The sequence below is a fragment of the Canis lupus genome, chromosome 33 (genome assembly GCF_011100685.1).
Source record: "Canis lupus familiaris isolate Mischka breed German Shepherd chromosome 33, alternate assembly UU_Cfam_GSD_1.0, whole genome shotgun sequence".
Classification (NCBI taxonomy): domain Eukaryota; kingdom Metazoa; phylum Chordata; class Mammalia; order Carnivora; family Canidae; genus Canis; species Canis lupus.
This window is the reverse complement of record NC_049254.1, coordinates 28,873,186-28,885,733: the sequence shown is the minus strand read 5'-3', so window position 1 is coordinate 28,885,733 and position 12,548 is coordinate 28,873,186. Positions and strand designations below refer to the sequence as shown.

Genomic DNA, 12,548 nt, shown 5'->3' with positions numbered 1-12,548 from the left:
TTTGACCTGAAAAATAGTATTTGATCATGGAAAAAAAGGCAAAATGTGAAATGGCAAAAATAAGACCGAGCTTCTAGGAGGTGGCATAAAACTCGTGTAAGGAGAGGTCATGCCCAGATGATTTTCGCATAGAGAATAGGAGCTCTAACGAATACTTTGGCAGCTCACCTATAGCTTGGAAGATGTTACAGTGGCAGTTTGGGTGGCAGTTTGGGTATGAAAACTCAAAGACTGCTGCAGGATATCATATTATCACATGCAGACAATTTGAAAGCCTGAACAAAGGAAGAAAACCGTGATCATATAATGTCATTAAAAATATAAAATCCACAAAATAAGAAACTATCTGAATAAAGCATAACCGAATAAAACAGCATCCCGCTCTCTCTGTGCTCACAGCCCAGAAGTAAAGATGGGCTTGGAAGCGGACCTAGTATGATAAGTACCGCGTAATCTCCCGCCCTTGAGTTGGGCTTGGGCCTGGTGTCCTGGAAGAGGAAGCCCCTAAGTGCTGAGCCTTGAGTGTGGCTGTCAAGGAGATGGAGTGAGGGGGGGGGTGGGAAGGTGGGTTGGGCAGGGGGCGGGGCGGGGGAGCACTTCCTGCCACGGCACAGCGATGAGAGGGACTGGGGGGTAGAGAGGGGTGGTGAGGCGGGGCCCCCTGAGTGCCCGTTGGTGATGGGAAGTCACTGAAGAGTTGGAAGCAAGGCCATTGCCCTTCCTGGGGAATTTCTTCCAGGCCCTACTCTTGTGGGCTGGCTTTGTCCACGTGCCCCACCTCTGCCCAGCTCTTCCTCCCCCACCCCTGTTGCATCCCTGAGGTGTGGGGGGAGGTGGTCAGTGCTCCTGGGAGGGCCCCCCTGTCCTAACCCCCCGCCTTGCTCCTTGCTGTTCTGTTGCAGGGAAACACAGGAGTGCTCATGGGCATGTTTCTGGTGTCCTTTGTCGTCCTGGTGGCCCTCGTCACTGTGCTGTCCGGCATCGGTGTTGGGGAGCACTGTGGTGTTGGCAGCGGGGGTGTCTACTCGATGATCTCCTCGGTCCTCGGCGGGCAGACCGGAGGCACGATTGGGCTGCTGTACGTGTTTGGACAGGTGAGCCTGGGCGGCCGGGGCAGGGGAGCTGTGCCCACAGGCCATCGGCACGCAGGATCTGTCCTCCTGCCTGCCCGCTAGCCGCCGTCTTCTCAGGCACGTTCCCGTTTGTTCTGGGGTGAGGCGAGGTGGGCCAGTTGCTCCATTTTATAGATGGGCAGACGGGGGCTCGGAGAGGGAGTCAGAGCAGAGCCTGGCCCTCTGCCTGGGGCCCTGGCCCTCCATCCGGTCCTCCTTCCCTTCCACTGTTGGTGCCTGTGGAGTCTTGATCTGCCCTGCAAGGCAGGGCCTGGCCTGGAATGATCCTTGCTGCCCGTTCCAGGGAGGGGACTGCAGGACCGTGGCCAGGGCCTGGCTGGCAGCTGGTGGGCCCGTCCCTGGGGCACTTTTGTGCTGAAGGAGGGACATTTTACCTTCCTGGGCTTCCCTGGAAGCAGGCACCTCTCAAGTGAGCTGGAGCTCTGGGCTCCTTCATAGCTTGCGGCCTTGTGGGGGGAGGCTGGGAGCCGTGTGGGCCCCTGCATGAGAAGGGGGACACTAACGGGGGGCGGCGCAGTGGACGCAGTGGACGCGAGCTCTCAGGGGGGACGTGCTGAGGCTTATGGAGCTCGATGTTAGGTCACACGGGGATGGTGACCTAACACCGAGGACACAGGCATTCAAAAGCCTCTCTTTTCAAGCACTTCTTGGCTTGAAAAAGGCCTTTGTGATAGTGCAAAAGGTGGCGGGTGGTTGAGAAAACTATTTATTATTTATTTATTTATTTATTTATTTATTTATTTATTTATTTATTTATAAAAAAGATTTTATTTGTTTATTCATGAGACACACACACACACACACACACACACACAGAGGCAGAGACACAGGCAGAGGGAGAAGCAGGCTCCATGCGGGGAGCCTGATGTGGGACTCGATCCCGGGTCCCCAGGATCATGCTCTGGGCTGAAGGTGGCGCTAAACCGTGAGCCACCCAGGCTGCCCTTAAGTCAGTTTTGGTAGTTTGTGTCTTTCTAGGAATTTGTCCATTTTGTCTCAGTTATATAATTTATTGGCGTATGACTGTTCATAGATTCCTTATAATCCTTTTACTTTTTGTAAGATGGGTAGTCGTGTCTTTCCTTTCATTCCTAGTTTTAATCATTTGAGACTTTGCTCCTTTTTTTTTTTTTTTTTTTTCCAGTCAGGCTAATTAAAAGCTTGACTGCAAAGAAGCAATTTTTGATTTTGTTGATTTTTCTATTGTTTTCCTGGTCTTCAATTTATTTCTGCTCCTGTTGTTATTATTTCCTTCCTCCTGCTTCCTTTCGGTTTAGTTTGCTCTTCCTTTTCTAGTTTCTTTCTTTCTTTCTTTCTTTCTTTCTTTCTTTCTTTCTTTCTTTCTTTCTTTCTTCTTTCTTTCTTTCTTTCTTTCTTTCTTTCTTTCTTTCTTTCTTTCTTTCTGCTTCTCCCTCTGCCTGGGTCTCTGCCTCTCTCTGTGTCTCTCATGAATAAATTAAAAATAAAGTTAGAAAATGATGTTCATTGTAACAAGTCAACCTGCCAGAGATAATGTAAAGAGAAAAGCTGTTTCCCTCTGGGTCCTGAGGTCACCGGTGTGAACACCTACCATCGTCTTCCAGCACCTTCCCTGTGCTCACGTGCGTGAATTTATGACTGCTGAAGGGCTTGCTTGTTTTTACAAAAATGGGGACAGAGTTCATACTCTGTTCTGTGGCTTCTATTTCTCACTTAACAATGATTCGCAGATATTCCTTGAGGTCAGTGGTTTCAACCTGTGCTTTTTAACTAGTAGCTTAACATTGCGTAATATGAACGTATCATAATTCACGGCACATTCATCTTCTGTATTCATGCATTTACGCTCTCCTGTAAGAGTAGCTGTATTTCTTTTCTCATTGCTAAAATCTGTATTTTTTTCATTTTTTTCTTTTCTTGATCAGACTGCCAGGTGTTTATACATTTTATTTACCTCTTAAAGGTTCAACTTTTATTTTTACTTTCTTTAAGATTTTATTTTTAAATAATCTCTACACTCAGCATGGGGCTCAAAAGACCCTGAGATGAAAAGTCGCATGCTCCACCTAAGCCAGCCAGGTGCCCCTTAAAAGATCAGCTTTTATTTTCTTTATCCTTTGTTATTTCATATTTTCTTTTATTCAATACCTCTTCCTGCTATCTTTCTATTTATATTGATCTTTAAAAAAAATCACATCTTAAATATTTTATTTTTTTTCTGCCTTTTTCAAATAATAGAAATACTTAGGGTTATACCTTTTCCCCCCTTCTGAATGCAGGATTAGAATACCAGTTTTAGGGCAGCCTGGGGGGCTCAGCGGTTTAGCACCGCCTTCGGCCCAGGGCCTGATCCTGGAGACCCGGGATTGAGTCCCACGTCGGGCTCCCTGCATGGAGCCTGCTTCTCCTTCTGCCTCTCTCTCTCTCTCTCTCTCTTTCTCTCTCTCTCTCTCTCTGCCTCTCTCTGTGTCTCTCATGAATAAATAAATAAAATCTTAAAAAAAAAGAATACAAGTTTTAGAATACATTATTCTCTTTTTCATTATTTTCTAGATAATTTGAAATTTAACAAACGTCTTATTTTGCCAGCGTGGCTCAAATTTATTTCTGTCTCTTCTTGTTGATTTAGAAGTTCTACTGTGCTTTTTGTTCTGAGAATAGTTACAGTCCACCCTTAGAAAAGCCATAATTATACTTTTCCTATAGTTTCCAACCAAGCAGGATTACTTCCTATGTTCATCCACCTACCAAATATGAAATCTCTATAACGTTCTTACTTACCCACATTCCATCAATACCCTCACCTCTTATCTCCAAGCTCTTAGATTTTGAGAAGACAATTTAATTTGAGGCTATTACTGTTTTCCCTCAAAGTAGGTCTCTTTGGTTTAAGAATACTTACCTACAACTTACTTTGCAAGTTTCCGGTGGCATTTACCATCATGTAGTTAGCATTAACGAGGTATTATTTTTAAGGTTTATTTATTTATTTTAGAAAGAAAGAGAATGTAGGAGGCGCAGAGAGAGAAAGAGAATCTCAGCCAGACTCCCTGGTGAGCGCAGAGCCAAGATGTGGGACTTGATCCCACATTCCTGAGATCATGACCTGAGCTGCAACCAACAGTTGGTTGCTCATCTGACTATACCGCCTAGGTTCCCTGATCGGCAGCAAAATATTTCATGAAATTCGTGGCTAACTACTGTCTCCTCTTCTTCAGTAGCTCAGAACGGTAAAGTAAGAATGATAATGCCGGGATCCCTGGGTGGCGCAGCGGTTTGGCGCCTGCCTTTGGCCCAGGGCGCGATCCTGGAGACCCGGGATTGAATCCCACGTCGGGCTCCCGGTGCATGGAGCCTGCTTCTCTCTCTGCCTATGTCTCCGCCTCTCTCTCTCTCTCAATGTGTGACTATCATAAATAAATAAAAATTTAAAAAAAAACCCTTAAAAAAAAAAGAATGATAATGCCAATAGCCAGTATCTCTGTAACTTCAGCTATGAGCCGGCTATTACTCTTCTAGGACCTTACATGAATTATCTCATTTAATCCTCACAATAACCTCTGAAGCAAGTACTACTATTATGTGTGTTTCACAGTTGAGGAAATGAAGCACAGAGAGCTTAAAACTAACTTTCCCCAAGTTCCACAGCTGGGACTGGGGGCCACAGGACTGGGCCCTTGTCTGCTTTCACAGTCCACAATCCTAACCACCTTGCCCTTGCACACAGCCTCCAGAGGGTGTTCCTTTTTGTTTTGTTCCTGGCATCTTTGATTTTAGGTATAAGTCTGAGAGAGGGGCTCTACTGGAAACAAAAGGCAGCCTTTAGTGCTTGGCCCACTTCATGTGAACAAATTCTGTGTTCGCCAGCTAGAAAAGCAAACACTCGATTGGGAAGCTCCTGATGCAAATGGTTGTATTCAAGTTCTGGGGTCACCCTCTGCGTGTTTGAGACATCAGACACCTGGGAAGGTGATGATCATCACTGTATTGTTGTCATTTGTTTTTTTCAACTCCGATATATCTGACCATGAGGAGTCCAGTTGACCTGGCCGCATATTGATGGAATAGCAGCATCGTTATCACCAGCACACTCTCTTGGTATTTCGTCAAGAGTAAGTTTGAGTCGTGAGGTGAATGCAGGAAATCGCAAATGTCTCTCTCTCATCTCCCTCTCAGAGATGATTGTCTTCCTCCTACATTTATTGGGTTTCCCCCCTCACCCAAATATAGTCAGAAATGCCTACTGTAAGTTTGGGGAACACTGACAATGATGGTATGTCTAGTAGCAAAATGAGCTAATCTCACTGAAGAATGGGGCCTCCCTTGTGAGCTTGTCTCTGATACAGAAATTACATTGCCCTTCTGGTCTTTACCTAAAGGAGCTGGAAATTAATGGTGTCTGCTCCGATGAACACTTTTCTTTTTCTTTTCTTTTCTTTCTTTTTTTAAGATTTTATTTATTTATTCATGAGAGACAGAAAGGCAGAGACACAGGCAGAGGGAGAAGCAGGCTCCCCGTGGGGAGCCCAATGTGAGACTCAATCCCAGGATCCTGGGATCACGACCTGAGCCACCCAGGTGCCCCCTACAGAACACTTTTCATACAACCAACATATCAGAAAGTATTTATTGAATGCTTGCAATATAGTTAGCAGATGCAGGGCCTTTGAAGAATGCAATCAGCATAGAAATTTTTGTTTTTAGGATGTTTGCATTCTTGGTGGCTTGGGGCAGAGGAAAGACTTATATGCATGAAATAAGAATAGATTATGGAACCAGATGATTAATTGCATGGTATTGGTAGTAGCATAATATTTATTTAGAAAAGGAGGATGAGGAAAGGCTTCACGAAGAAGGAGGAATATGACTGAGGCCAGAGCAGAATTTGTTCCCTGAGAGAACAATGGGCAGCAGAGTGCAGTGATGACTGTGACCCGCTGGCCTGGGTGGGGGGAGGGGGAGGATGGAAGCTGATGGAAAGAAGGTGGCTGAGGAATTACAGAGAGTGAGGTTGCTGTTATTTTCAAATATTTATTTGAAATTGAGTTTTAAATATTTTTAAAAAGGTAAAATCATGACTTTCAGGCAAATATAATATATACATGTGCCAAAGGTTTTATTTAACTTATTAAGTAATGGAGGAAGAGCCAGTAAGATGTTAAAGAGCAGTTGAGGAAGTAGGTATTGATTACCTAGTTCCTGGTTAAGCAGTTTCATAAATAAATGTCAGGATAAGATTGCCGAACGAAACTGGTTAATGTCCTACAGGACAGCAAACCTGAATCTTTTGGGTTATTTGTTCCACTGGACAGAAGTTATTATGCATCTCTGCTGGAAAGAAATCTATAAATTGACAGTAACTTCACAAAGTCTGGGACACTTAACACGTTTAATCAATAAACAATGAGTAGAACTAAGTACATTCACCTAGATAGTCCTTGGGTAGCCTTTATTCAAGATGACATTGAAAGGATGTGCTGCCCACTTTTTTTTTCTTATTCTAAATTTTAGGTAATTAAAAAAAAAATAGTGACCTACAAAGAAATGGACAAAAACTGGGGATTTGTGCTTCAGTGCTTTTCTAAGGCCCCAAGACAGGACCTGCTATGTGCTTCTGTTCTATGTTTAGCTCTTAAAAAAAAAAAAAAAGATTTTGTTTATTCATTTGAGAGAGAGGGAGAGAGCATGAACGAGGGGAGGAGCAGAGGGAGAGAGAGAAGTAGACTCCCCATTGAGCAGGGAGCCTTACGTGGGGCTCGATCCCAGGACCCTGAGATCATGACCTGAGCTGAAGGCAGACGTTTAACCAACTGAGCCCCCCAGGCGCCCATCTGTGTTTAGCTCTTGAATAACTCGGACAGAGAGGTTCAGAGTGCTGTGCGGCCCAGGGTCCCATCGCCTTCTTCCCGTGATCTTCTCATCTTAGTTACCGCTAACTGGCGTTCGTGCCCCCCTCAGGATGGTGGTGGTGAAGTAGATGAGAAGAAATGGGGCCTGAGGCAGGGGTCGTGGGCAGGAAGGGCTCCCTGACCTCCCCCGGTGGCTCCCAGTGCTGAGCCCTGACAGGGCTGAGGGGGGCCCTCCACGGCGGGCAGCCGTGGCCAGTGGGTTCCTGACGCTCTGTTCTCTTGCCAACTCCTTCATCTCGAATCGCGTGTTAGTGTGTTGCAGGGGCCATGTACATCACCGGCTTTGCTGAGTCCATCTCTGACTTGCTGAGCCTCAGGAGTATCTGGGCGGTGCGAGGAATTTCAGTCGCGGTGCTTCTGGCCTTGCTGGGGATTAACCTAGCAGGTGTCAAATGGATAATCCGCCTCCAGCTGCTGCTGCTCTTCCTGCTGGCTGTGTCCACGCTGGACTTCGTGGTGGGCTCTTTCACGCACCTGGACCCAGGTGAGCCTTTTGGAGTTCAGTAGATGGCCTTCTAGGGGTCTGCGCAGCTTTCCAGCTGTTACACGGTGTGAGTTTGCAAGGCCACCCGTCAATAAGCGTCACCTACAAGGAGCGCACTATTCCTGGAGCAGGTGAGTGGGCGTGTCCTGGCTGCAGAGGCCTGAAAGCCCCTCCTCACAGAGGCGTTTTCACTTAGCACATTTTCCATGTTTCCTCTTTTCTTTTTTTAGGTTTATTTGTTTGACAGAGAGAAAGAGAGCATGAGCAGAGGGGAGAGGCAGGGGGAGAGGGAGGAGCAGACTCCCCACTGAGCAAACAGTAGGGGAGCGGGGCTCCCACAGAGCGGGGCTCAGTCCCTGGAACCTGGGATCATGACCAGAGCCAAAGGCAGATGCTTAATCGACTGAGCCACCCAGGGGCCCTTATTTTCTTTCTGTTAAAAAAAAAAAAAAAAAAAAAAAAAAAAAAAAAAAAACAGCTACCAGGAACATTTAGCTCAAACAAAGGATAAAGTAGAACCAGACTGGATATAGATTAAATTTGTAACAGTGACTGGGAGAGTGGTAGGACATAGGTGTGAAAGCACGGAAGGAAATAGATGCTAATTTTGCATGTCAGATTTTATTTCTTTTTTTAAAATAGGATGCAAATATAACAAATGTTAACCATTGTCATCTGTGGGAGATGGGGACAGATTTAGGTTGATTAGCTCTAGTTTTCTTTGTAGTAAATTTTTTTCAAAGGAAAACATGGATCCATTAACTGAGCTTAAAGGAGGAGCATAAACAGCAGGTACACTGTGCACCATTTGGAAAAGGCGTCTTCGGTCGTAACGAGAGGACCAGTGCGTAACTCTGGTCTTCCTGGGCCTAGAGGATGCTTGGCAACCCTGATCCTAAATCTTTGTGCTCTCGGATGGGATGCTGTTCCCCAGAGCGTCCGTAACTGGTAGCTTTGCTCCCCTCCGGAGTACGGAGTTCGTGGCTGTTCCAAGGGCGCCCCAGGGAAGAGATCACTGGCTGATATTTCACACTTCGGGGACCTTGGCTTCTTACGGCAACGGTGGCCCGGCGTCCACACTGGAATCTGGATGGGGAAAGGGAAATGAGGACATCCTCTGTGCTAGCAAAGAAAAAGAACCGCAGCACAAGCACCCCCGGCGGTGGGAGCGCTTGCTCTGTGCCAGGCCTTCTGCTGAGCCCCGCAGGCGACTTCCCTAATGTGGTCCTTATCATAACCCCGTGAGAGAAGCACGCTTATACCCATTTTACAGAGGAAACCGGGGAGGGGGGTGGTTGTGTTATTCAGGGTGACCACGGAGGGCTGGGGAGGACTGCATCTGGCCAGCTGTGCGGCGGGGCTGTTTCTGGGGCGGGGAGCCGTGCCCGGCCGTCCGACTGAGCCAGTGGCTCTGCTCTCTCCTTCCAGGGCTGCCCCTGACATGGGTTCTAAACACTCGTGTCTTTCATAAAAACACCATTGCAGAAAGTTCAGGGTTCAGTTGGTTCGCGCTACTCCGGCCTCCTTAGACTCGCATATGTTAAAAGTCTTCTGTTGGAGAAGTCACTCCTCCGAGCTCCCTGAGCACCCCCTAAACTCCGGCGTCCTGAGACCATCCCCCAGAACCCCCAGACTGCGCGGGACGCAGCATCTAAAGGGTTGACCCACGGTGTAGGAGGGGGTGCCCCCAGGACCCACTCCAGTGCTAAGGGCCCGTCCATACAGCGTCCAAACCACCACTTGGCGCCTGGGCCTTGCAGCTTGCTAAACATTTGGAGCATCTCCACTGGAGGGGAGGAGTGATGTGTTTCCTGGCCTTGCACCAACTGCAGAGACAAGCCCACATCCGGAGGGAGACCTGCTGGCTGTTTGGCTGTCAAACTGTCGGGGGAAGCAGGGAGTCTACTCCCGTCCCCGTTCCTGGGTGCTCTCTCCCTCCATGGGGGTGGTTGCTGAGACAGCATAATTAATGAAATTGCGGGGCGATACTACTGGCCTCTTTGGAACCTCACTAGGTTCATGTGTTTTCCTTCTTCTCGATTAGAAGCTATCTTGGCTGCCCGTCTGTTACTCCAAATATTTCTCCTTCTTTCTGGTCAGTACATTAGCAGGGTGTAGTGTGAAGTGAAATTTATTTTCAATCATTTCCATGGCAACTGGCCCCTCTCAGATCTGTTTTTGGTATCACTGATGTTTTATATGTGCTACTTTCTTTGCAGTTAAAAATCCAAACTAAAACTAGACCATAAACCTTCAGAATGGATTTAGCAGAATGATTTCAGCTCTTTGGAAAAAATGGCACGGACATAGACATTGGAAAAAAAGACTGGAAAAAGGACTGGAAGTCACTATGCCCAAGTGTCAACAGTGAGGGTCTCTCTGCTGAGACTACGGGTGGCTATATTATTTTATTTCTACTTTCCCGTCAATTGATTAGTGTTGCTTAAAAGATTAATAGACTGTATTTTGTAGAGCAGTTTTAGGTTTCTAGGAAACTGAGTGGATGATACTGAGGTTCCCATGTCCCTCCCCACTCTATCAGTGTCTCACATTTCTGCAGCAGGTTCGTTACAAGTGATGAACCAGTATTGATATCTTATTATTACCTGAAGTCCATGGTTTAGATTGGGATTCACCACCCATCGTGTTGTGCAGTTGTATGAGCTCTTGCAAATGATAATGATGTGTATCCACCATTATAGTGTCATAGAGAATAATGCGTCAGAAATTCCTGTGCTCCCCTTTATTCACACCTCTTCCCCTCCAGCCCTTGAACTCTTTTTTTTTTAATTTTTATTTATTTATGATAGTCACAGAGAGAGAGAGAGAGAGAGAGAGAGAGAGGCAGAGACACAGGCAGAGGGAGAAGCAGGCTCCATGCACCGGGAGCCCGACGTGGGATTCGATCCCGGGTCTCCAGGATCGCGCCCTGGGCCAAAGGCAGGCGCCAAACCGCTGCGCCACCCAGGGATCCCCCAGCCCTTGAACTCTTGACAATCACTGGTCTTCTTGTTCTTTCTCGTGTTTAGCCTTCTCTGGAACATCATAGTTTCAGAATCGGACGGGATAGAAGCCTTTTCAGACTCACCTCTTTCCCTAAGCAATATGCATTGACGTTTTCTCTGTGCCTTTTGGTGACTTGATAGCTCATTTCTTTTTATCACTGAGTAATATTTTATTGTGTAATGTAACTCAGTTTTTTTTTTTAATTCATTCACCTAATTAAAGGACATTTTGGTTGCTTCTAGTTTTTGGCAATTATGAATTAAACTTCTGTAAACATTTGTGTGTAGGTTTTGTGAAGATATAACTTTTTTTAAAATGATTTTATTTATTTATTCATGAGAGACACAGAGAGGGAGAGAGAGAGAGACAGAGACACAGGCAGAGGGAGAAGCAGGCTCCCTGCAGGGAGCCTGACGTGGGACTCGATCCCGGGTCTCCAGGATCATGCCCTGGGCTGAAGGCGGCGCTAAACTGCTGAGCCACCCGGGCTATCCAAGATATAACTTTTTTAAAAAAGATTTTATTTGTCAGAGAGAGAGAGAGAGAGAGCACAAGCAGGGGGAATGGCAGGCAGAGGGGGAAGCAGGCTCCCACTGAGCAGAGAGCCTGATGTGGGACTCAATCCCAAGACCCCAGCCATGACCTAAGCCAAAGGCAGACACTTAACCAACTGAGCCACCCAGGAGTCCCAAAGATATAACTTTTTTTTTTAAAGATTTTATTTATTTATTCATGAGAGACACAGAGAGAGAGAGAGAGAGAGAGAGAGAGGCAGAGACACAGGCCGAGGGAGAAGCAGGCTCCATGCAGGGAGCCCGAGGTGGGACTTGATCCCGGGTCTCCAGGATCAGGCCCTGGGCTGAAGGCGGCGCTAAACCGCTGCCCCACCCGGGGTCCCCAAGATAGAACTTTTTAACCCATTTGAATAAATTCTCTAAGAAGCTGCCAAACTGCCTTCCAGAGTGGCCGCGTTAAATTCCCACCAGCAGGGATCCCTGGGTGGCGCAGCGGTTTGGCGCCTGCCTTTGGCCCAGGGCGCGATCCTGGAGGCCCCGGGATCGAATCCCACATCAGGCTCCCGGTGCATGGAGCCTGCTTCTCCCTCTGCCTGTGTCTCTGCCTCTCTCTCTCTCTGTGACTATCATAAATAAATAAAAATTAAAAAAAAAAAAAGTATTTAAAAAAAAAAATAAATAAATTCCCACCAGCAACTAATGAGAGTTCCTGTTGGTCCGCGATCTCTCCAGCGTTTGCCGTAGTCAGTGTTTTGGATGCTAGCCGCTCTGATACGTATCTCTAAGAGTAGGAGCTCATTTTAATTTGCAATTCAATGATCACATGTGATGGTAAGCATGTTTCCATATGCTTATTTGACATCTGTAGATCATCTTTGGTGAGGTGTCTGTTTAGGTCTTTTGACCATTTTTTAACCTAGTTGTTTTCTTATCGCTGAGTTTCAAGAATTCTTTGTGTATTTTGGACACAGCCCTTTATGGCACATAGGTCTTGAAAGTATTGTCTCCCAGTCTATGGCTTGTCCTTCTACTCTTTTAACAGTATTTTTTGCAGAGCAGAAGTTTTTAATTACAATGAAGTCTAACATCAATATTGTTCTTTCCTGGATTGTGCTTTTGGTGTTGTACCTAAAACACTCATTATTAAACCCAAGGTCATGTAGGTTTTCTCCTATGTTATCTCCAAATGTTTTATAGTTTTGTGTTTTTGTTTAAGTCTGTGATCCATTTTGAGTCCCTTTTTGTGAAGGGCATAAGGTCAGTGTCTAGATTTGTTTTCGCATGTGGTTGTCCTGTTGTCACAGCATTTGTTGAAAAGAGTGTATTCATTGCCTTTGCTCCTCTGTCAGAGATCTGTTGACTGTACTTGTATGTGTCTATTTCTGGGCTCCCTGTTCTGCTCTAGTGCTCTGTTGGTCTCAGTTATCACCACTTTCTAGTGAGGGCTGAGGTTGGGTAGTGTCAGGCCTGCAGCTTTGTCCTTTCTCATTAGTGTTACTTTTAAAAATCAGGGAAAGAATTT

At 46.3% G+C, this 12,548-nt stretch overlaps 1 protein-coding gene across 1 annotated transcript in view; it reads left to right on the top strand.

Annotated features, from left to right (window-relative positions):
• The window catches only part of SLC12A8 (solute carrier family 12 member 8), a 131,613-nt gene that overhangs the window by 27,276 nt on the left and 91,789 nt on the right, over positions 1 to 12,548 (top strand). The window contains exons 4-5 of the mRNA XM_038583067.1: positions 903 to 1,094; positions 7,274 to 7,505. Of these exons, the coding sequence (XP_038438995.1) occupies positions 903 to 1,094; positions 7,274 to 7,505 (424 nt within the window). The remainder of the gene's footprint in view (positions 1 to 902; positions 1,095 to 7,273; positions 7,506 to 12,548) is intronic.